The following is a 25,563-nucleotide window of genomic DNA, read 5'->3' on the forward strand; positions in this document are numbered from 1 at the left end:
AATATTCAAAAAATGAAGCCAGACTTTTCCCACCGTTGGGCATTAAAGTTAAATGCGTAACAAACCAGCAGTCTCCCATACAAAATGTAGCTACACTTAGTGTGTAGTTGTGTGTGTGTGTGTATTTCCTTGACACATCTTTAGCTCCCCTCTCACACAGGCCATCTGTGCGTGTCCCAGTACTAGAATAGAGAGAGGCTCTCTGACACTTAGTCAACTGGTCTGAATCACAACACTCAGTATGACAAGCAGCTTCTGATGCAGGACAAAAGCACTCTGACATTAGAGAGAGATATGCTGGCAGACACACACACACACACACACACACCACACACACACACACACACACACACACACACACACACACACACACACACACACACACACACACACACACACCACACACACACACACACACACACACACACACACACACACACACACACAACACACACTCACCGTGGTGAGATGTCACAGCCCTGCTGCATGAAGGCCCCCAGTGAGAACCAGAGAGAGTTGAAGATGCCAAACTCATTGGGTGGCTGGTCATTGGGGCCTAGCTCAGTAGAGCCCTCTTCTGGCTCCTCCGCATGCCACTCATACGGACTGAAACGACTCACCTGGAGACAGAGGAGAGAGGATCATATGAGTCGGCCAGGAGGGGCTAGTTAGCTTTTATTCCAGCCCAGCTCTACACAGCTGATTCAACTGATTGTGGTCACACACACACTCACCAGAAACAGCACCACACTGACTCCTATGTAAGCGAAGACGATACACATCCAGATCTCATAGGCCAGAGGGTCCAGGAAGGAGAACACTCCAGGTTTAGACTTCTGGGGCTTCTTGATCATGATGGAGATCCCCAAGGACATAAAGGGCTTAGAGAAGTCTATCACCTCCTCACGGACCAGGGTTATAGTCAGAGGGGCGACCGCTATCTCTGCTTTCTACAGGAGGTAGGAGGGAGGTGGGGAGAAGGGTGAGGGAGAGTGGGAAGGGGGAAAAAGAGGGATGGATGGATGGCGGAATGGGGAGAGTAATGGAGGGGGGAGGTAGAGAGAGGGAGGGATGGGGAGAGGGACGGATGGATAGATGGGGAGGGAAGGAGGGAAAGGACGATGGGAAAGGAAGATTGAGAGAGAAAATAATTCATAAAGGCCAGACACAGAAAACTAGAATACAAATCAACCATGAAGGTCTCTCTTTCAATCCACCACATACACCAGGGAGAGAACATCCTTATTACAGTGCTGTAACAATTCACCTTGGATTCATATAATCAACAACACACTGTCTACTATATGTCTGTTCAATTATGCATTCTCCCTACAAGGGAAGAAAGGGAATGAGAGAATTAAGAGAAAGACAAAGAGAGGGGAGAGAGAAAGAGGTGAAGAAAGGATTAGAGAAACCAGACAGAAAAACAGGAGCACGAGAGAGAGAAAGAGAGAGAGAGAAGGAGAGAGAGAGTGAGAGAGAAAGAGAGAGAGAGAAGGAGAGAGAGAGAGAGAGAGAAAGAGAGAGAGAGAAGGAGAGAGAGAGTGAGAGAGAAAGAGAGAGAGAGAAGGAGAGAGAGAGAGAGAGAGAGAAAGAGAGAGAGAGAAGGAGAGAGAGAATGAGAGAGAAAGAGAGAGAGAGAAGGAGAGAGAGAGAAAGAGCGAGAGAGAGAAAGAGAGCAAGAGCGAGAAAGTAAGAGTGCGAAAGGGAGAGAGGGAGAGAAAGTAAGATTGCGAGAGGGAGAGAGAGAAAGTAAGATTGCGAGAGGGAGAAAGATAAAGTAAGAGTGCGAGAGAGAGAGAGAGAGAGAGAGACAGAGAGAGAGAGAGAGAAAGAGAGAGAGAGAGAGAGAGAGAGAGAGAGGAACAGATAAATACATTATCTCCCCTCAGCTAGAACAGATCGCTGATTGGCCACGACTGGGAATGTTAGGAATTATTCAAAAAGAATGAACTGTGGGATTGGTAATGACTCATTCTGTAAAAATGTGCTTACGGAGCGAGAACACACACATGTACAGCACAGTCGCTGGAGTCAGAACACACAGACACAAGCACACACCACCGATATGGTCAGTGAGCAGCCTGGTTTTAGAAAATGTACAAGGTAGATTTGTCATCAACTGATTACAGCCACTGCTCCAATGTGAGTACCGGCAGGCAGCTGGAGGAAATATGACTGAATCATGAGAGAAATGAAGCACAGTGGATGAGAGGGAGCGATAACAGCATGGGACTACATAGGAGACAGACAGCAGACGACAGATATTATTTAGATAGGGGTCGGAGACAAAGCTGGTGCGGAGGCTAGGGGTTAGATTATTACAAGTGTGAAAGACAAAATGGGTTAGGGCAAGGGTACAGTAGATTTACCAACCCTGGGTTAGAGAACCATGTTAAAGATGAACTAGTCTTCTACATCAGCCTGAGAGATCAGGATCACATTTCAGGTCCTTTAGACCAGTGTTTTCTTTTCCTGGTCCTGGGGACCCAGGACGCATTTTTATTTTTGCCCCAGCACTACACACCTGATTCCACTAATCAAAGGTTTGATGATGAGTTGATTAGTGGAATCAGGTCTGAAGTGCTTGGGCAAAAACTACAACATATCCCTTTGTGCCCCCAGGACCAGGATGAAGAAATACTGCTTTAGGCACATCTCCTGGTGATGGAGAACTGCAAATTATGCAATTGGTTGAAATGTCTTGTCTGTCTAATTAAAAAGTACTTTTACAGTATCTAACAATGTAGATGCATGTTGTTTAGTAAGATCTAACTCTCCTAAATCAAAAGATAAGTAAATGTAACCTTTATTTAACTAGACAAGTCGGTTAAGAACAAACTCTTATTTACAATGACGGCCTACACCGGCCAAACACAGACAACGCTGGGCCAATTGTGTGCAGCCCTATGGGACTCCCAATCATGGCCGGTTGTGATACAGATTGGATTTGAACCAGGGTGTCTGTAGTGATGCCTCTTAGCACTGAGATGCAGTGCCTTAGACCTCTGCACCACTCGGGAGCCCAAGTATAACTACATCAAACTCTAAAGATAAGGAAATAAAAGTATCAATTTCCAAAATCCATCTATATATCCCCCCATCCATTCCTCCCTCCCTCCATCCCTTCCTCTCTCCATCCCTCCCTCCCTCCCTCCCTCCATCCCTTCCTCTCTCCATCCTTACCCCATAGACCAGTTCTCCCACCATGCCATTCCTTCCTCTCTCCATCCTTACCCCATAGACCAGTTCTCCCACCATGCCATTCCTTCCTCTCTCCATCCTTACCCCATAGACCAGTTCTCCCACCATGCCATTCCTTCCTCTCTCCATCCTTACCCCATAGACCAGTTCTCCCACCATGCCATTCCTTCCTCTCTCCATCCTTACCCCATAGACCAGTTCTCCCACCATGCCATTCCAGATCTTGGTCTCGGGGTCTCTGGCGCCGTACTTGCCGTCAGGGACGATGGCGATCTTGTACTTGATGCCGATGTGTTTGGCGATCTCTGAGGCCAAGTCCACGCAGTAGCCCTCGAACTGGTCATTCCCCTCAAACATCTCCCAGTTCTTCTTCAGCATCACATATGGACCTTCCTACATCCACAAACACACCAATCAGAGACAGAGAGGGTGGCGCGGGGAGGTCAAACTGACCAATGAACTCACACTGACCACTGACTAACAAATCAGGGGCCTCTTTTGGAGAGGGAGGAGCTTTTTGGAATGACATTCAGCCGGCGCCAAAACCTCCACTGGATGACAGTATCACAGTGATTGAGACAGAATAGGCATTTTATGACAACCAAAGAAAATATTACAGGGCATTTTAAAAGGCCACTGTGTGAGGAGCACTGTTTTATATCATCATAGTCTGTGACTGGTGCCAAGTTTATGTACTCTGTCTTCCCTCTAAGACTAAGCACCTCCTCTTGAAGAAAAAGGCTGACTCCACACAGATGATGTATGTTAAGAAGAACAAGTGAACAACAGAACGGTAGAAGAGAGAGGTCAGCAGCTATAGAGCAGAGAGGTAGCAGGTCTGGAGGTAGATACACAGAGAAGCTGAATTCTCTGTCTGGAGAGAACCTTTACACCTCAAACAGGAGAAATTAGCAGTAAGAACACACACAGGCAAGCGAACACACACACACCCTGACTGACACGCACATCCGTCAGGAGCTTGTAGCTCCAGAGAGACACCCAGGTGGTACAAGGCCTGAGGCCTCTTCCTCTAGTCTACAGAACTATCATCTGACGTAGCAGATTACACTCCCAGATTCAAATGATTGAAGGTATGGAATGTGAAAGGAAGCTATTATAGTAATCACACTCATAGGCTTTCAAATGGTTTATACATCTATCAAATTAATTGAAATAGCTGTATAAACACTATATGACATGTAAAAAATGATCAAATTGATGTACACGTTTTCATTTATAATGTTCATTTACAAGTGAAATTGATACATTTCAAGAGACTTATTTCCTGGCTCACCAAGGAACCTGGCAGAATAAAGCGTACAGGTACATAGGTCACATCAAATAAAACATATCGTTTTTACACAAATAAAAGGGGGAAATATAAATGCATAACATTTTTAGAGACATGTTTACATTGTATCAGTTACATACCATTAGTCTAGAATGATATCACAAAAGAAACACATCTTAAGCCATACTGGGCTATGTTCTAACTTGAGGTGTGTACAGTACACTGTAACTCAATGTAAATGGGAGAGTTGTGTGAATATTAGTTACTCACACGGATCTCAAGGTAGAATCAAGCCTTATGTGCATATATTTGCATTTATCAAGTGGCTAAACATTAATAGAATGTACATTATCTTACTGCAGAATCTTGTCACATTTGTACATGTTGTCCAAGCATCAAAGCACATGTATTTTTCTAAACCTCATTATCATACACACATTAGCAGCCCCTCTGAGATCTCTCTCTCTCTCTCTCTCTCTCTCTCTCTCTCTCTCTCTCTCTCTCTCTCTCTCTCTCTCTCTCTCTCAACATGAATCACTGTTAATGAAGTCACAAACACACTCAGAGATTCTCCCAAACATAGCAGTGCTGCTCCAACCTACAAATCCATAGTTAGGTCTTAAAGACATAATCCACACCAAAATCATCTCATCAACAGTCTAAACCCGAGCTGAGTTCATATTCCATGCCATCTGTTGTGAAGGTACATAATATGTGTCTTATTTTATTAGACGGTACAAAATGGCCGATCTTAAAATATGAATCCTAATGTACTGTACTGTGTATGAGGATCTAGAGAACAGTTGGTGTACTGTACTGTGTATGAGGATCTAGAGAACAGATGTTGTACTGTACTGTGTATGAGGATCTAGAGAACAGATGCTGTACTGTACTGTGTATGAGGATCTAGAGAACAGATGATGTACTGTACTGTGTATGAGGATCTAGAGAACAGATGGTGTACTGACTGTGTATGAGAATCTAGAGAACAGATGGTGTCCTGTACTGTGTATGAGGATCTAGAGAACAGATGGTGTACTGACTGTGTATGAGGATCTAGAGAACAGACGGTGTACTGTACTGTGTATGAGGATCTAGAGAACAGATGGTGTACTGACTGTGTATGAGGATCTAGAGAACAGATGGTGTAGATAGAACATGGGCTCATCTTGATTTTAGTCTACTTATGACTTTGGATAAGTCTCATTCTAACCCTGCCTCACTGTTCTGAAAATATTAGCATATTAAAACGGCAATAGTTTAACACCAGAATAGATGACTTTGTAGAGTATTTAGCAGTGATAGTACACACACGCACGAACGTATGCATGCACAAACCTTTGCTTTGCCAACAGTGGGTTATTTCATGTTTAAACCACTTAAAATGTTGTTATCAGTGTGTTGCAGACTCTTTTGCTACAGTGTGTGTGTGTGTGTGTGTGTGTGTGTGTGTGTGTGTGTGTGTGTGTGGGTGTGTGTGTGTGTGTGTGTGTGTGTGTGTGTGTGTGTGTGTGTGTGTGTGTGTGTGTGTGTGTGTGTGTGTGTGTGTGTGTTTTATTGCAGTGTGTTCAGTCTCGGGGCAGGTGCATGGAGGGATACTGGGAGTGTGCTTGAAAAAGTGACGTTTTCTCTGCTGAACACCACGTCAGATGTCTTACATGAGAATGGAGGAAAAGGGAGAGAGGAAAGGAGGGAGGAAAGAGAGGGCAGAGACAGTGTTGAGATGGCAAGAGAGAGAGAGAGAGGTTTACATGGGAGAAGATAAGGTTAAGGGGAGAAAGTGAAAAGCGAGGTGAGAGAGAAAATAGAGAGAGAGGTTTTAGTGGTGAATGGTCCAGGTAGATAAGACATGAAACAGGAGAACAGCAGCAGAGGGGGCTAACAGGGGCGTCGTCATGGTGATGCAACATACATTTCAGTCGTCACAGACAACATGTCGCATCTGGCACACACACACATGCGCGCGCACACACAGCTCCCAGTAGCGTGCGTGCGTGCGTGCGTGCATGTGTGTGTGTGTGCAATTGTTATGTTCTCTATGAGTGAAGGTGTGTCTATGTATGCATACGCTTTGAGGTTGTGCTTTTTGTGACAGTATGCGCAGTCTGTGTGGGTGTGTGTGTTTCTGCACGAATGGCCCCTGACAGATCTGTGTGTCTTTTTCTCAGCACCCAGTCTAATTCCTTCAAAAATACAAAAGCATTACGGAATACAATCCTTTTCAAATTCCCAGAACATCCAAAAAGATAATTCCCAAAACATTCAAACTTCCTGTGTCTGCAGTTCCCACATAGAGAAGAACAAGCAAAGGCATGACAGAGAAAATGTAGATAGATAGATAGATAGATAGATAGATAGATAGATAGATAGATAGATAGATAGATAGATAGATAGATAGATAGATAGATAGATAGATAGATAGATAGATAGATAGATAGATAGATAGATAGATAGATAGATAGATAGATAGATAGATAGATAGATAGATAGATAGATAGATAGATAGATAGATAGATAGATAGATAGATAGATAGAGAGATAGAGAGATAGATAGATAGATAGATAGATAGATAGATAGATAGATAGATAGATAGATAGATAGATAGATAGATAGATAGATAGATAGATAGATAGATAGATAGATAGATAGATAGATAGATAGATAGATAGATAGATAGATAGATAGATAGATAGATAGATAGATAGATAGATAGATAGATAGATAGATAGAGTGGCCTGCCGGTCGGTTCATCTGTGTCTTCCTGTGATTCCTCTTCTCTCAATTCCACAGCAATAGAATTGCAGAGCGATAGAGAGCTAGAGTCTCTCTGGCTCTGTCTGTCAGTATCTGAGTCCTTCTGTGAATCCATCTCCCATCTGTATGTCTGTCTGTCTGTACTGTAAGTCTTCAGTGTCGTAGCAGAGGCTTCCTCATCAGTGGCTGCAAAGAGGAGGAGGTGGCTGAGGTAACATTAGCCATGGCCATCTGACAGGGTCATAGATCATCCAGAGAGAGAGAGGGAGAGAGGGAGGGAGGGAGAGAGAGAAAGAGGGAAAGAGAGTGACGTCCATAGAGAGAAGGGAGGGGGGGGACACACGGTAAAAGGTAAACGGACTAAAACTCCTCTCTCTTTCACACTTGACAGGTGACGTCAACGAAATCCAAATGAATATAACGACAACCTGCCAGTGACATGTCTGATTCCTCTCGTACAGCCCTTACTCACTCCTCCCTCACCATGGCCTGCTACTGCTACAATACCCTTAGGAACACTGGTCAAACACACTGGTGTCACTACCAGCTCTGACCACTAGAGGCACTGAGGGCGCTCTGCTCTCTGCTTCAATGTGGGTGCATCTCAACAGTCTAACAAATCCTCGTCTCTGTCATCTGTACTGATTTGAGAAAACAGCATAGTCGATTCCTACACCACATTGACTTTCCACCTGTCAAGTTGTTTCATGCCAGTACAGATGAAGGACAGGAGTTCAGGATAGGAAGCCATTTTAGATCGTTGGGATGCATCCTCTGTGTGTTTAAGGAAAGGGGAGGAGCCAGAGTAGTACATTACCATGATAGTTGTCACGACGACTGTCCTGTTCTCCAAGTTGGTACTGTCATTGGACAACAACACCTCATTTTGGACCAGAACCAGTTTGTCAATGTCATTCCAGTAGCCAATCTGAGAGAGGTAGAGGAGGGGTTAAAATCAGGCAAAACTGTATTTTCATCAAATCAAAATCATTTCTCCGACATGCCTGTGTGTCTTTTCCTACCCGTTGTGGTCCGTTGCTCTTCAGTTCAAACACGTCCATGGTGTAGTTGACTCTGCGGCCGTAGTGGTCAAACTGGATGTTACCTGTTAGACCCTGGATACGCACCTGGAGACATAACAACAGAGAACACAGGTCAGAACAAAGAACAGGTAACAATATAGAACAATAAGGACACATAGGACCATAGAATACCTGTTTTAGTGTGCGTTCCATGTCTATGCCCTGGTTCCAGGGAGCAGCTGGGTTGGCCAGACAGTCTCCAGCATTTCCTCTACGGGAGATGTCTATCTTCTGACGACGCAGGTTCCTAAAGGCCTCGGCCATCACCAACACTCCATCATACGTCAGAGACGAGGTGTACTGGGGAGAGAGGAAGAGGAGGAGGATGGAGAGAGAAAGGAGTAGATTAGATTAGATGATTTTACATGAACAGCCTAGAGCCTATAGCAGACATGAAGATGCCTGTTTGAGGAATTAGGAAAGGCCTGTTTTTGACAATCCACTGGATTACATTTGAACATTTTAGTCATTTAGTAGATGCTCTTATCCAGAGCGACTTATGATCAAGTGCAAGTGTTAGTTCAGGTTGTTTTTTTGGGGGGGTGGGTCGTGGTGAAAAAGGGGATTATTTAAGATACTCTTTGAAGGGGAAAGGTTTCAGGTGCTTTTGGAAGATGGGTATGGAGAAGCTGCTTACACCATTGGGGTGCCAGGATAAAGAAGAGCTTGGACTGGGCTGCCATCCCGTAGGGGTGGAAGGGCCAAGAGAATAGAGGTGGCAGAACGGAGTGCTCGGGTTGGGGTGTAGGGTTTGAGCAAAGCCTGAAGATCGGGAGGGGCAGTTCCTTTTGCTCCTCTGTAGGCAAGCACCATGGTCTTCTAGTGGATGCGAGTTTCGACTAGAAGCCAGTGGAGTGTGCTGAGGAGCAGGGTGACATGGGAGAACTTGGGAAGGTTGAAAACCAGGCAGGCTGCAGTGTTCTGGATAAGTCGCAGGGGTTTGGTGGCGCAAGCAGGGAACCCAGCCAACAGTGAGTTGCAGTAGTCCAGATAGGTAATGACAAGTATCTGGATTAGGACCTTTGCCACTTCCTGTGTGAGGTAGGGTCGCTTATAGAGAACGTCAGGGTGTTGTCCAGGGTCACACCAAGATTCTTTGCACTCTGGGAGGGTGACACTGTGGAGTTGTCAACCATGATGGAGAAGTATTTGAGTGGGCAGGCCTTTCCTGGGAGGAAGAGCAGCTCCGTCTTGTCGAGGTTGAGCTTGAGGTGGTTGGCCGACATCCAAGCTGAGATATCTGCCAGGCATGCAGAGATGTGTGTCACCACCTGGGTGTCAGAAGGGGGGGAGGAGAAAAGTAGTTGAGTGTCATTCGTATAGCAATGATAGGAGAGACCATGTGAGGAAATGATGGAGCCGAGTGACTTGGTGTATAGAGAGAAGAGGAGAGGGCCAAAAACCAAGCCCTGGGGTACACCAGTAGTGAGAGTACGTGGTGCAGACATAGATCCTCTCCACGTCACCTGGTAGGATCAGCCTGCCAGGTAGGATGCAATCCAAGAATGTGCAGAGCCTGAGATGCCCAGCCCTGAGAAGGTGTAAAGGAGGATCTGATGGTTCACGCTGTCGAAGGCAGCGGATAGATCTAGGAGGATGAGAACGGAGGAGAGAGAGTCAACTTTGGCAGTGCGGAGAGCCTCCATGACACAGAGAAAAGCAGTCTCGGTTGAGTGACCCGTCTTGAAGCCTGGCTGGTTGGGGTCAAGAAGATTGTTCTGAGAGAGATAACGAGAGAGTTGATCAGAGACAGCACAATCAAGTGTTTTCAAAAGGAAAGAAAGAAGAGAGTTTTTGAGGTCAGATGAGTCGAGTGTTGGTTTCTTGAGGAGGGGAGCGACTCGGGACATTTTGAAGTCAGAGGGGACGCGGCAAGTGGTCAGGGATGAGTTGATGAGGGAAGTGAGGAATGGGAGAAGGTCTCCAGAGATGGTCTGGAGAAGGGAGGAAGGGATGGGTTCGAGCGGGCAGGTTGTCAGGTGGCCAGACCTCACTAGTCGCAGGATTTCATCTGGAGAGAGAGGGGAGAAAGAGGTCAAGGCATAGGGTAGTTATGTGTGAGTGGGACCAGTAGACTCAATAGGCTGAGTGAAAGAGTGGGACCAGTAGACTCAATAGGCTGAGTGAATGAGTGGGACCAGTAGACTCAATAGGCTGAGTGAATGAGTGGGACCAGTAGACTCAATAGGCTGAGTGAATGAGTAGGACCAGTAGACTCAATAGGCTGAGTGAATGAGTGGGACCAGTAGACTCAATAGGCTGAGTGAATGAGTGGGACCAGTAGACTCAATAGGCTGAGTGAATGAGTGGGACCAGTAGACTCAATAGGCTAAGTGAATGAGTGGGACCAGTAGACTCAATAGGTTGAGTGAATGAGTGGGACCAGTAGACTCAATAGGCTGAGTGAATGAGTGGGACCAGTAGACTCAATAGGCTGAGTGAATGAGTGGGACCAGTAGACTCAATAGGCTGAGTGAATGAGTGGGACCAGTAGACTCAATAGGTTGAGTGAATGAGTGGGACCAGTAGACTCAATAGGCTGAGTGAATGAGTGGGACCAGTAGACTCAATAGGCTGAGTGAATGAGTGGGACCAGTAGACTCAATAGGCTGAGTGAATGAGTGGGACCAGTAGACTCAATAGGCTGAGTGAATGAGTGGGACCAGTAGACTCAATGGTTTGAGTGAATGAGTGGGACCAGTAGACTCAATAGGCTGAGTGAATGAGGAACAGATGTCGTCAACATTCTTTTCAAAGTTGTTGACAAAGTCGTCCGGAGAGAGGGAGGAGGAAGGAGGAGGGGTAGGGGATAAAGGAGGGAGGAAACGGTGGAAAATAGTTTCCTAGAGTTAGAGGCAGAAGCTTGAAATTTAGAGTGATAGAAAGTGGCTTTAGCCACGGATACAGAGGAAGATAAAGTAGAGAGGAGGGACTGAAAGGATGATAGGTTCTCCAGAAGTTTAGTTTTCCTCCATTTTCACTCGGCTGCCGCAGCCCTATTCTATAAGCTCTATGAGTCACTCAGCCACAGAGCTGGATAGGAGGGCCGAGCTGGCCGGAAGGAAAGGGACAGTGCGAATCATAGGATGCAAAAAGGGAGGAGAATAGGGTTGAAGAGGGGGAGATAGGTGACAATAATGTCAAGCTTGAGTGGACAAGTGACAGTGATCGCATGGAATTCAAATGAGGCGATGGAGAAATGAGTAGCCCTGTGCCATCCCCATGACAACCAGACGCTCTTGGACTATGAGAGAACATGTAGTCAGATGAAGAGAAAGCAGCTGGAGTAGCAGTGTTCTCTGGGGTGATCCATGTCTCTGTCAGGGCCAAAAAGTTAAGGGACTGAAGGGCAGCATAGGCTGAGATAAACTCTACGTTCTGGACCGCATATCAGCAGTTCAAACGCTACCAGAGACCTGGAATTCCACACGTGTTGTGTGCACAGGGTACATTAATTAGAAGGGTTGCAACCAAGGGGTGGGGAGTGTCTGTAAAACCTACAGGGAGAGGCGCGAACAGGTTTAGAAAACACACACATGGTTGCCAAAGCTACAAAGAGCAAATGAGATCATCTGAAAATAACTAAGCAACATATGAAAGTGAGAAAGTGGTGTGGAACCTTCCTCTCTTTCCTTCACGAAGAACTCTGCAGAAATGTATGAAATAAGTCCCATTTATGTGAATGAATGGATCCCCATGAGACCCGTCTGCGGCAGTAAGATAATGATTTAAGAGAGACATGACATTCTTCAGAGGAGGTTTATCTAACAGATCTGTAATCAGGTAAGACAAACAGCACGATGGAGGTATTCACACCCACAGCAGGGTGCCCTCACGTCAACAAACACACACACACACACATACACACACATTGCTACAAAGGCCGTCACACCCACAGCAGGAAGCAATCACATCATGACAGAGACCAAACTGAGAGAGGAGAGGAGGAGAGGAGGAGGAGGAGGAGGAGGAGAGAAGGAAAGGAGGAGAGGAGGAAGGATAAACTCAGGGGACGCACTTCACATCAGGTCTGCATCACTCTGACTCTGCATGTCTCTCTCCCTTCTTACTCACACACTGTGTGTTGGGGGGGGGGGGGGGGGGGGTGGTTATAAACCATGCCTTTTTCATGATCTTCCCTTTAGCTTATCTCAAGAATTTCTTCTATCTTTCTTTGAGAAGCTTGTTCTACACTGACACTGTAAGTGTTCTACAGTGACACTGGAAGTGTTCTACAGTGACATTGGAAGTGTTTTACACTGACACTGGAAGTGTTCTACAGTGACATTGGAAGTGTTTTACACTGACACTGGAAGTGTTCTACAGTGACACTGGAAGTGTTTTACACTGACACTGGAAGTGTCCTACAGTGACACTGGAAGTGTGTTACATTGACACTGGAAGTGTTCTACAGTGACACTGGAAGTGTTTTACATTGACACTGGATGTGTTCTACAGTGACACTGGAAGTGTTCTACAGTGACACTGGAAGTGTTTTACACTGACACTGGAAGTGTTCTACAGTGACACTGGAAGTGTGTTACATTGACACTGGAAGTGTTCTACAGTGACACTGGAAGTGTTTTACATTGACACTGGATGTGTTCTACAGTGACACTGGAAGTGTTCTACAGTGACACTGGAAGTGTTTTACACTGACACTGGAAGTGTTCTACAGTGACACTGGAAGTGTGTTACATTGACACTGGAAGTGTTCTACAGTGACACTGGAAGTGTTTTACATTGACACTGGATGTGTTCTACAGTGACACTGGAAGTGTTCTACAGTGACACTGGAAGTGTTCTACAGTGACACTGGAAGTGTTTTACATTGACACTGGAAGTGTTCTACAGTGACACTGGAAGTGTTTTACATTGACACTGGATGTGTTCTACAGTGACACTGGAAGTGTTCTACAGTGACACTGGAAGTGTAGTCTTAATAGTATTTGACAAGTATTAATAAAACATATTCTGCCCATTCTTTGTTCTAATATTCTAATGATTGTGAATGAAGATAAAGATTTCGCTACACTCACAATAACATATGTTAACCATGTGTATTTGATCAATAAAATGTTATTTGATAATACATAAAGCTGGCTGTTTAATTGTATACAAAGGGCCTTGTCATTCATTAATTCAGTAAGCATCTGCGTCCCGCTGACAAAACTGAAATGTTAGTTATTTTGGTCTTGAAAGGTTGCTCCAATAATGGTCAGCGAATGCCATTTGGTTTCATAGCGTATTCCAGGAATAGAACGCTGAGAATGACAAACTCAAAATCTCACCCACATACCCACACAAACACCGACACACTAATACAAACACAAACACCCACACACACCCACACACACACACACACACACACACACACACACACACACACACACACACACACACACACACACACACACACACACACACACACACACCACACACACCACACACACACACACACTAACTAGAATCTGAGATTGTGTACACTCATCAGTGGAGGACAATTGACGGACTGGCCATCCTTTAACAAAGATTTATCATATAAATATTAAAATGATGATACACAATTAATAGCATTATCAGGGTGAAAAATGTCACACCATTCTGAAGCTATCACTGAGAGAGAGAGAGAAAATAACAGCCAGAGTGTGGGAGAGAGAACAGGCAGAGCGAGAAAGTCAGAGAGAGAGAGAGAGAGAGAGAGAGAGAGAGAGAGAGAGAGAGAGAGAGAGGGTGAGAGGGTGAGAGAGATGGAGAGAGGGAGAGAGAGAGGACAGACAAACGGAACAGATAACTAGAGAGAGAGAAAGTAAAATAGAGAGGAGTGAGAGAGAGAGGGAGAGAGAGAAAGAGAGAGAGAGAGAGAGAGAGAGAGAGAGAGAGAGACAGAGACACAGAGACAGAGACACAGAGAGAGAGAGAGAGAGAGAGAGAGAGAGAGAGACACAGAGACACAGAGACAGAGTGAGAGAGAGAGAGAATAGACAGATGGAAGAGAGAACTAAAGAGATAGAGAGAAAGTAAAAAGAGAGGAGAGAGAGAACGAGACAGAGAGAGAAGACAGGCTATGTGCACACTGCCCACACAATGAGGTGGAAACTGAGCTGCACTTCCTAACCTCCTGACAAATGTATGACCATATTAGAGACACATTTTTCCCTCAGATTAAAAAGAACCACAATTTTGATAAACTCCCATATCGACTGAGTGAAATACCACAGTGTGCCATCACAACAGCAATATGTGTGACCTGTTGCCACAAGAAAAGGGCAACCAGTGAAGAACAAACACCATTGTAAATACAACCCATATTTATGTTTATTTATTTTCCTTTTGTACTTTAAATATTTGCACATTGTTGCAACACTGTATATAGACATAATGTGACATTTGAAATGTCTTTATCCTTTTGGAACTTTTGTGAGTTTAATACTTACAGTTTACTTTTTATTGTTTATTTCACTTTTGTTTATCCATTTCACTTGCTTTGGCAATGTAAACATATGTTTCCCATGCCAATAAAGCCCTTTGAATTGATTTGAATTGAGAGAGAGAGAGAGAGAGAGAGAGAGAGAGAGAGAGAGAGAGAGAGAGAGAGAGAGAGAGAGAGAGAGAGAGAGAGAGAGAGAGAGAGAGAGAATGGGTAGAAGATAGAGGTGTGAGGACACTATGGAAGAGTGCTCTCTGCCATTCTGTGTCTAACACCATCTGTCACCGTGTGATTGGCTGAGTCTGTCCTGCTGCCTCTCAAAGTCACAGTCTGATTGGCTAAAGGGCTGTGACAAGAGAAAGAGGTTTCTCTCCAATATGATTCTAGAACCCTCTCCCAGCAGTATGTATGCGTGTGTATGTACCTTGGGTGGGCTGTCAGAGCCTGGGTACTCTCTCTGGTCAAGTTTGTTCCAGCGCTGCATCAGTTTGAGGACCATGGGCTTACTGAAGTCAACCAACTGGAACCCTGTGACGTTAGCCCCACCATGCATAAACCTCTCTAGAGATATGTCTTTAAAACCCTGGAGAGAGAGAGAGAGAGAGAGAGAGAGAGAGAGAGAGAGAGAGAGAGAGAGAGAGAGGAGGAAGAAAGGGAGAGAGAAGGAGAGAGAGAGAGATATACAGTCCTTAAATTTAATTGAGAGAGAGCGAGAGAGAGAGAGAGAGAGAAAGAAAGAAAGAAAGAAAGAAAGAAAGAAAGAAAGAAAGAAAGAAAGAAAGAAAGAAAGAAAGAAAGAAAGAAAGAAAGAAAGAAAGGAAAAGAGAATGAGAGAGACAGAGAGCGAGAGAGAGGTGTTAGGCACAACTGCATTTGAAGATTAACCTTGCCTGCCAAGTCTGAACATGAAAGCTCTGAGACAGGGATGTACCTTCTCTTCCCAAGGAATAGAGGAGAGAGAGAGGGAGAGAGAGCGAGAGATAGAGATAGATAGAGAGGGAGAGTGGGAGAGTGGGAGATAGAGAGAGAGATAGATAGAGAGGGAGGGAGAGTGAGGGATGGAGATAGAGAGGGAATGGGCTGTCTGAAGTGCCTTCAAACCATCCTCCCCACAAAGGCATAGGTCTGTCTGGTTCAGAGTTGACTCCCATTTTCCACAGAGACAAGGTAAACCACAGCCACCTGACTGAACCCCTCTGTTTATACCACAACCTTCCCCCTCTTCCTCTCCTCGTCTACTCTCTTTCATCTGCACTAATCTAAAAAACACAATGTGGATAGGGACAGTGGAATTTACTTTCACTTGTTCAGTTGGTTCATGTTAGCACAGATGAAGGGGAGCAGGAGTGGAGTAGACAAGGAAAGGAAACCACTTTAGACTGTTGCACTGTTAAGATGGCACACGCAGACTTACGAGGTTGGCCAAGATGTAATGGTAGCCTTTGACATGTTTGCCCACACTAATGGCCTGGAGAAAGAGAGGAAGAGAAGAGGGAAATAGAGGAGGAGAAACTTTAATTATTTGTACATCGTTACAACATTGTATATATACATGATATGACATTGTAATGTCTTTATTCTTTTGGAACTTCTGTGAGTGTAATGTTGACTGTTCATTTTTTTGTTTCTTTCACTTTTGTATATTATCTACTTCACTTGCTTTGGCAATGTTAACATATGTTTCCCATGCCAATAAAGCGCCTTGAATTGAATTTAATTGAATTGAGCGAGAGAGAGAGAGAGAGAGACAGAAACAGAGCAGTCTCTGTCAGACTAATGATGCCATCCATGCCAATACTTCTGAGCCAGCTGTTCCTGGGCAGACCATCACACAGGTGTGTTTGTGTTTGTGTGTGTGTGTGTGTGTGTGTGTGTGTGTGTGTGTGTGCGTGCATTTGTGTGTGTGTTTGCGGAACTGCTGGTGTCTGCCCGTATTTGTCAGACCAGTAGACAGGAAGGGAGATCTGGCCAGAAAAGGAAGTGATGCATGCGAAGGAAGTAGTGACAGATGACTGACCAATAGGACGTTACCCTGGAGCTGGGGTCAAAGGTGACAGCAGCAGAAAAGAGGCAGACAGACACACCAGCCTCAACTGTCAGAATCACAGTCTGGTTGTAAATAGATGGGTACAGTGAAGAGAGGAATAGAGGGGAACTAATAAGGTTGGACAACCAAAAGGCCCAGAGAGAGATTGTGTGTGTGTGTGTGTGTGTGAGAGTGTGTGTGTGTGTGTGTGTGTGTGTGTGTGTGTGTGTGTGTGTGTGTGTGTGTGTGTGTGTGTGTGTGTGTGTGTGTGTGTGTGTGTGTGTGTGTGTGCGCGCGTGTGTGTGTGTGTGAGGATGTGTGAGGGTGAGTTCTGTCGTTACCTGATCTAGAATGCTCTGCAGTTTCTCAGACTCACCTGTTCCAGAATGCTCTGCGTCTCTCAGATTAACCTGTTCCAGAATGCTCTGTAGTCTCTCATCAGACTCCCCTGTTCTAGAATGCTATGCAGTCTATCAGACTCAACTGTTCTAGAATGCTCTGTAATCTCTCACCAGACTCACTTGTTCTAGAATGCTCTGCAGTCTCTCAGACTCACCTGTTCTAGAATGCTCTGCAGTCTCTCAGACTCACCTGTTCTAGAATGCTCTGCAGTCTCTCAGACTCATCTGTTCTAGAATGCTCTGCAGTCTCTATAACTCATCTGTTCTACATTGCTCTGCAGTCTCTGACTCACTTGTTCTACTATGCTCTGCAGTCTCTCAGACTCACTTGTTATAGAATGCTCTGCAGTCTCTCAGAATCACTAGTTCTAGAATGCTCTGCAGTCTCTCAGACTCACTTGTTCTAGAATGTTCTGCAGCATCTCAGACTCACCTGTTTTAGAATACTCTGCATTCTTTCAGAATCACCTGTTCTAGAATGCTCCAAAGTCTCTCAGACTCACCTGTTCTAGTTTGATCTGCATTCTCTCAGAATCACCTGTTCTAGAATGCTCTGCAGTCTCTCAGACTCAACTGTTCTAGAATGCTCCGCAGTCACTCAGACTCATCGGTTCTAGATTGCGTTGCAGTCTCTCAGAATCACTTGTTCTAGAATGCTCTGCAGTCTCTCAGAATCACTAGTTCTAGAATGCTCTGCAGTCTCTCAGACTCACTAGTTCTAGAATGCTCTGCAGTCTCTCAGACTCACCTGTTCTAGAATATTCTGAAGTCTCTCAGACTCACCAGTTCTAAAATGCTCTGCATTCTCTCAAAATCAGTTGTTCTAGAACGCTCTGCAGTCTCTCAGATTCACCTATTCTAGAATACTCTGCAGTCTCTCATCAAACTCACTTGTTCTAGAATGCTCTGCAGTCTCTCAGACTAGCTTGTTCTAGAATGTTCCGCAGTCTCACAGACTCACCTGTTCTAGAATGTTCTGCACTCTCTCAAAATCCCTTGTTCTAGAATGCTCTGCAGTCTCTCAGACTCACCTGTTCTAGAATGCTCTGCAGTTTTTCAGACTCACTTGCTCTAGAATGCTCTGCAGTCTCTCAGACTCACCAGTTCTAAAATGCTCTGCATTCTCTCAAAATCACTTGTTCTAGAACGCTCTGCAGTCTCTCAGATTCACCTATTCTAGAATACTCTGCAGTCTCTCATCAGACTCACTTGTTCTAGAATGCTCTGCAGTCTCTCAGACTAGCTTGTTCTAGAATGTTCTGCAGTCTCTCAGACTCACCTGTTCTAGAATGTTCTGCAGTCTCTCAGACTCACCTGTTCTAGAATGCTCTGCACTCTCTCAAAATCCCTTGTTCTAGAATGCTCTGCAGTCTCTCAGACTCACCTGTTCTAGAATGCTCTGCAGTTTTTCAGACTCACTTGCTCTAGAATGCTCTGCAGTCTCTCAGACTCACCAGTTCTAAAATGCTCTGCATTCTCTCAAAATCACTTGTTCTAGAACACTCTGCAGTCTCTCAGATTCACCTATTCTAGAATACTCTGCAGTCTCTCATCAGACTCACTTGTTCTAGAATGCTCTGCAGTCTCTCAGACTAGCTTGTTCTAGAATGTTCTGCAGTCTCTCAGACTCACCTGTTCTAGAATGTTCTGCAGTCTCTCAGACTCACCTGTTCTAGAATGCTCTGCACTCTCTCAAAATCCCTTGTTCTAGAATGCACTGCAGTCTCTCACCAGACTCACTTGTTTTAGAATGCTTTACAGTCTCTCAGACTCACCTATTCTAGAATACTCTGCAATCTCTCATCAGACTCACTTGTTCTAGAATGCTCTGCAGTGTCTCAGACTCACCTGTTCTAGAATGCATTGCAGTCTCTCAGACTCACCTGTTCAAGTATGCACTGCAGTCTCTCAGACTCACCTGTTCAAGTATGCTCTGCAGTCTCTGACTCACCTGTTCTAGAATGCTCTGCAGTCTCTCAGACTCACCTGTTCTAGAATGCACTGCAGTCTTTCAGACTCACCTGTTCTAGAATGCTCTGCAGTCTCTCAGACTCACCTGTTCAAGTATGCTCTGCAGTCTCTCAGACTCACCTGTTCTAGAATGCTCTGCAGTCTCTCAGACTCACCTGTTCAAGTATGCTCTGCAGTCTCTCAGACTCACCTGTTCTAGAATGCACTGGAGTCTCTCAGACTCACCTGTTCAAGTATGCTCTGCAGTCTCTCAGACTCACCTGTTCTAGAATGCTCTGCAGTCTCTCAGACTCACCTGTTCTAGAATGCTCTGCAGTCTCTCAGGCTCACCTGTTCTAAAATGCTCTGCAGTCTCTCAGACTCACCTGTTCTAGAATGCTCTGCAGTCTCTCAGACTCACCTGTTCAAGTATGCTCTGCAGTCTCTCAGACTCACCTGTTCTAGAATGCTCTGCAGTCTCTCAGACTCACCTGTTCAAGTATGCTCTGCAGTCTCTGACTCACCTGTTCAAGTATGCTCTGCAGTCTCTCAGACTCACCTGTTCTAGAATGCTCTGCAGTCTCTCAGACTCACCTGTTCAACTATGCTCTGCAGTCTCTCAGACTCACCTGTTCTAGAATGCACTGCAGTCTTTCAGACACACCTGTTCTAGAATGCTCTGCAGTCTCTCAGACTCACCTGTTCAACTATGCTCTGCAGTCTCTCAGACTCAACTGTTCTAGAATGCTCTGCAGTCTCTCAGACTCACCTGTTCTAGAATGCACTGCAGTCTGTCAGGCTCCAGGTCGATGACATACTTCCTCTCCTGCCGGCGGTCCAGATCTTCTAGCAGACGACGGTACGCTGCCTCATTGAAACTCTCCACACAGATGGCACTCACCTGCACAGAGACAGAGCAATTAACCTGTGTGTGTGTGTGTGTGTGTGTGTGTGTGTGTGTGTGTGTGTGTGTGTGTGTGTGTGTGTGTGTGTGTGTGTGTGTGTGTGTGTGTGTGTGTGTGTGTGTGTGTGTGTGTGTGTGTGTGTGCACCCTTGTGGTGCTCACCTGCCAACCGTTTTGACCTGCACGCTCCATGATTGCCTGTAAGATGGCGTAACCTAGACAACAGAACAGAGACATAAAGACAACCACTCAGATATCACCAACCTGGGGAGATGCCAGCCAGGCCACAAAAATAACATTCCAGAAAATTTAAGCTGAAGATAGAATATTCTCACTTTGGGGGGAAAATAGATCAAATATTTAAGTCAACAAAAACAGTGTTTGGAGCAAAAGAAACACTGCAAATCCCAGACGCCCTTTCCCTCGCTCGCTACTTCCCTCTTCCTTCTTGTCTGTCTAGTGCAACCCTTCACTACAGTACCCATCACGCCCCCAGGTACTGTCATGATCGCCTGTCTCTGCTGTCTGTTCCTGACTCTATCACCCTCTGTCTTTCTGTCACTGTTTGTCTCTCACACCCTGATGCCTCCATCATTATGTCTACAGTTCCCCCTAAACACTCCCAGAGACACCGCAATCACCAACAACAGCTGTCCCTGTGTAAATACTCCTCAGTCTGTCTGTCTGTCTGTCTGTCTGTCTGTCTGTCTGTCTGTCTGTCTGTCTGTCTGTCTGTCTGTCTGTCTGTCTGTCTGTCTGTCTGTCTGTCTGTCTGTCTGTCTGTCTGTCTGTCTGTCTGTCTGTCTGTCTGTCTGTCTGTCTGTCTGTCTGTCTGTCTGTCTGTGTCCAAACGAACTAACAGTGTGTCTGTCTGTGTGTATTTATCCAGACTACCTAACAGTCTGTCTGCCCGTGTCCAGACTGTGTAACATTGTGGCTCTCTGTCTGTCTCTCCGTGTCCAGACTGTGTAACATTGTGGCTCTCTGTCTGTCTCTCTGTGTCCAGACTGTGTAACATTGTGGCTCTCTGTCTGTCTCTCTGTGTCCAGACTGTGTAACATTGTGGCTCTCTGTCTGTCTCTCTGTGTCCAGACTGTATAACAGTATGTAACAGTGTGTCTGTCTGTCTCTCTGTGTTCAGACTGTGTAACAGTATGTAACAGTGTGTCTGTCTGTCTCTCTGTGTTCAGACTGTGTAACAGTATGTAACAGTGTGTCTGTCTGTCTCTCTGTGTTTAGACTGTGTAACAGTATGTAACAGTGTGTCTGTCTGTCTCTCTGTGTTCAGACTGTGTAACAGTATGTAACAGTGTGTCTGTCTGTCTCTCTGTGTTTAGACTGTGTAACAGTATGTAACAGTGTGTCTGTCTGTCTCTCTGTGTTTAGACTGTGTAACATTGTGGCTCTCTGTCAGTCTCTCTGTGTCCAGACTGTGTAACAGTATGTAACAGTGTGTCTGTCTGTCTCTCTGTGTTCAGACTGTGTGCCTACCTCCTGACCAGAGCCTAGCCCTGACTATACAACAGACAACAGGAGAAATTGTACAATGAAAGGAAAATTCTTATAGACCCAAAATGTGTCAGTTGACACATGAACACATAAAAGACAGCTTGGGAACTGATCTTTGTCAACCAATGGGCACACACAGGCCTTCAAAAACATCAGTATGTTTCAACATGCATTTCCTCCCAGTTAAAAATGCATTACAACAGGTGAACCCTCAGTAGTTGCAGAAGCTAAATCTGAGTGTGTGTGTGTGAGAGTGTGTGTGTGTGTGTGTGTGTGTGTGTGTGTGTGTGTGTGTGTGTGTGTGTGTGTGTGTGTGTGTGTGTGTGTGTGTGTGTGTGTGTGTGTGTGTGTGTGCCATGCTGTCTGCAGAGCACGGAGCATAAAACAGATCCCTCTTACTGCCCATTTTCCACCACATTACCGACAGCGCAGGGCTGATGGGAAATGCTAATGAACGGCCCTGCCACTGCGAATCACGGGTGAGTGAAGCGGAAACGGCACCTCCAATCCCCTTGGTGTCGACCGAGCCAAGCCGGGCCACAGAGAGACTGGCAAAGAGGAGGGAGGCACACACAGTGAGAAAATGTGGTGTATGGAGGGACTGGCACTGTTCGCCACTCAGAGGGTATAGAGAGACCCTGGCATGGCGTGAGGATGTTGGAATGTCTGGCTTAGGGTTCCGTGCTGAGTATTCCCATGACGATAGTCTGTAGTGGAGGGCATCAGCTGTGCCCACTCTGCAAACACACACAGCATCAAGGGGACTGGGCTCCCTTTAACCTCTGTCAACAGTTTAACCTCTCCAAAAATAATCACAGTTACAGTCAGTTCTGTAACAATCCTGTCTTAATAGACTGGGATGAGCTGTGTTAATGACTGGGTTGAGCTGTGTTAATGACTGGGTTGAGCTGTGTTAATGACTGGTTTGAGCTGTGTTAATGACTGGGTTGAGCTGTGTTAATGACTGGGTTGAGCTGTGTTAATGACTGGGTTGAGCTGTGTTAATGACTGAGTTGAGCTGTGTTAATGACTGGGTTGAGCTGTGTAGAGTTGAGCTGTGCAAATGAATGGGTTGAGCTGTGTTAATGACTGGGTTGAGATGTGTTAATGACTGGGTTGAGATGTGTAGAGTTGAACTGTGTTAATGACTGGGTTGAGCTGTGAAGAGTTGAGCTGTGTTAATAACTGGGTTCAGCTGTGTAGAGTTCTACTAAGTTAATGACTGTGTTGAGCTGTGTAGAGTTGAGCTGTGTTAAATGACTGGGTTGAGCTGTGTTATTGACTTGGTTGAGCTGTGTTAATGATTGGGTTGAGCTGTGTTCATGACTGGGTTGAGCTGTGTTAATGACTGAGTTGAGCTGTGTTAATGACTGGGTTGAGCTGTGTAGAGTTGAGCTGTGCAAATGAATGGGTTGAGCTGTGTTAATGACTGGGTTGAGATGTGTTAATGACTGGGTTGAGATGTGTAGAGTTGAGCTGTGTTAATGACTGGGTTGAGCTGTGAAGAGTTGAGCTGTGTTAATAACTGGGTTCAGCTGTGTAGAGTTCTACTAAGTTAATGACTGTGTTGAGCTGTGTAGAGTTGAGCTGTTTTAAATGACTGGGTTGAGCTGTGTTATTGACTTGGTTGAGCTGTGTTAATGACTGGGTTGAGCTGTGTTATTGACTGAGTTGAGTTGTGTAAATGACTGGGTTGAGCTGTGTTAATGACTTGGTTGAGCTGTTAATGACTGGGACGTGCTGTGTTAACGACTGGGTTGAGCTGTGTTAATGATTGAGTTGAGCTGTGTTAATGACTGGGTTGAGCTGTGTTAATGACTGGGTTGAGCTGTGTAGAGTTGAGCTGTGTAAATGACTAGGTTGAGCTGTGTGAATGACTGGGTTCAGCTGTGTAGAGATGAGCTGTGTTAATGACTGGGGTCAGCTGTGTAGATTTCTGCTGTGTTAATGACTGGGTTGAGATGTATAGAGTTGAGTTGTGTAAATGACTGGGTTGAGCTGTGTTAATGACTTGGTTGAGCTGTGTTAATGACTTGGTTGAGCTGTGTTAATGATTGGGTTGAGCTGTGTAGAGTTGAGCTGTGTTAATAACTGGGTTCAGCTGTGTTAATGACTTGGTTGAGCTGTGTAGAGTTGAGCTGTGTTAATTACTGTGTTGAGCTGTGTAGAGTTCTGCTGTGTTAATGAGTGGGTTGAGCTGTGTTAATGATTGGGAAGAGCTGTGTAGAGTTTAGCTGTGTTAATAACTTAGTTGAGCTGTGTCAGTGACTGGGTTGAGATGTGTTAATGACTGGGTTGAGATGTGTAGAGTTGTGCTGTGTTAATGACTGGGGTGAGCTGTGTAGAGTTGATCTGTGTTTATGACTGGGTTGAGCTGTGTTAATGACTGGGTCGAGCTGTGTTAATGACTGGATTGAGCTTGACTAATGACTGGGTTGAGCTGTGTTAACGACTAGGTCGAGCTTTGTGAATTACTGGTTTGAGCTGTGTGAATGACTTTGTTGAGCTCTGTGAATGACTGGGTTGAAATGTTTAGAGTTCTGCTGTGTTAATGACTGGGTTGAGCTGTGTTAATGAATGTGTAGAGCTTTGTTAATGATTGGGTTGAGTTGTGTAGAGTTTAGCTGTGTTAATAACTTAGTTGAGCTGTGTCAGTGACTGGGTTGAGATGTGTTAATGACTGGGTTGAGATGTGTAGAGTTATGCTGTGTTAATGACTGGGGTGAGCTGTGTAGAGTTGATCTGTGTTTATGACTGGGTTCAGCTGTGTAGAGTTCTGCTGTGTTAATGATTGGATTGAGCTGTGTAGAGCTGAGCGGTGTAAATGACTGGGTTGAGCTGTGTTAATGACTGGTTTTGAGCTATGTTAATGACTGGGTTGAGATGTGTAGACTTCTGCTGTGTTAATGATTGGGTTGACATGTGTAGAGTTGAGCTGTGTTAATGACTAGGTTCAGCTGTGTAGAGTTGTGGAGTTGAGCTGTGTAGAGTTGAGCTGTGTGAATGACTGGGTTTTGCTGTGTCGAGATGAGCTGTGTAAATGACTGGGTTTGAGCTGTGTAGAGTTGAGCTATGTGAATGACTTGGTTGAGCTGTGTGAATGACTGGGTTGAGCTGTGCTAATGACTGGTTTTAGCTGTGTTAATGAATGGGTTGAGCTGTGTGAATGACTGGTTTGAGCTGTGTGAATAACTTGGTTGAGCTGTGTGAATGACTGGGTTGAGCTGTGCTAATGACTGGTTTTAGCTGTGTTAATGAATGGGTTGAGCTGTGTGAATGACTGGTTTGAGCTGTGTGAATGACTGGGTTGAGCTGTGTAGAGTTCAGCTGTGTGAATGACTGGGTTGAGCTGTGTGAATGACTGGGTTGAGCTGTGCTAATGACTGGTTTGAGCTGTGTTAATGACTGGGTTGAGCTGTGCTAATGACTGGTTTTAGCTGTGTTAATGAATGGGTTGAGCTGTGTGAATGACTGGTTTGAGCTGTGTAGAGTTCAGCTGTGTGAATGACTGGGTTGAGCTGTGTGAATGACTGGGTTGAGCTGTGTAGAGTTCAGCTGTGTGAATGACTGGGTTGAGCTGTGTAGAGATGAGCTGTGTTAACGACTTGGTTGTGCTGTGTATAGTTGAGCTGTGTTAATGACTAGGTTGAGCTGTGTTAATGACTGGGTTCAGCTGTGTAGAGTACTGCTGTGTGAATGACTGGGTTGAGCTGTGTAGAGTTGAGCTGTGTTAATGACTGGGTTGAGCGTGTAGAGTTCTGCTGTGTTACTGACTGTGTTGAGCTGTGTTAGTGACTTGGTTGAGCTGTGGTAATGACTGGGTTGAGATTTGTAGAGATGAGCTGTGTTAATGACTGGGTTGAGCTGTTTACAGTTGAGCTGTGTTAATGACTGGGTTGAGCTGTGCTAATGACTGGGTTGAGCTGTGTTAATGACTGGGTTGAGCTGTGTACATTCGAGCTGTGTTAATGACTGGGTTGAGCTGTGTACAGTTGAGCTGTGTTAATGACT

The 25,563-nt window shown here is 45.2% G+C and overlaps 1 protein-coding gene across 4 annotated transcripts in view; it reads right to left on the minus strand.

Annotated features, from left to right (window-relative positions):
* The window catches only part of LOC106613181 (glutamate receptor 4), a 165,563-nt gene that overhangs the window by 58,007 nt on the left and 81,993 nt on the right, over positions 1–25,563 (minus strand). For 3 of the 4 annotated variants that reach the window (XM_045724768.2, XM_045724769.2, XM_045724771.2), the window contains exons 4-13: positions 20,206–20,258; positions 19,909–20,040; positions 16,177–16,230; positions 15,187–15,345; positions 8,465–8,632; positions 8,273–8,377; positions 8,068–8,178; positions 3,391–3,597; positions 735–950; positions 460–620 (exon numbers count right to left, since the gene is read on the minus strand). In XM_045724768.2, coding sequence (XP_045580724.1) covers positions 460–620; positions 735–950; positions 3,391–3,597; positions 8,068–8,178; positions 8,273–8,377; positions 8,465–8,632; positions 15,187–15,345; positions 16,177–16,230; positions 19,909–20,040; positions 20,206–20,258 — 1,366 coding nt within the window. Of the gene's footprint in view, positions 1–459; positions 621–734; positions 951–3,390; positions 3,598–6,937; positions 7,482–8,067; positions 8,179–8,272; positions 8,378–8,464; positions 8,633–15,186; positions 15,346–16,176; positions 16,231–19,908; positions 20,041–20,205; positions 20,259–25,563 lie in introns of those variants that run through there. The other variant, XM_082956439.1, reaches the window with a different exon arrangement.

This window comes from Salmo salar, chromosome 09, assembly GCF_965601325.2.
Source record: "Salmo salar chromosome 09, fSalSal1, whole genome shotgun sequence".
NCBI lineage: Eukaryota > Metazoa > Chordata > Actinopteri > Salmoniformes > Salmonidae > Salmo > Salmo salar.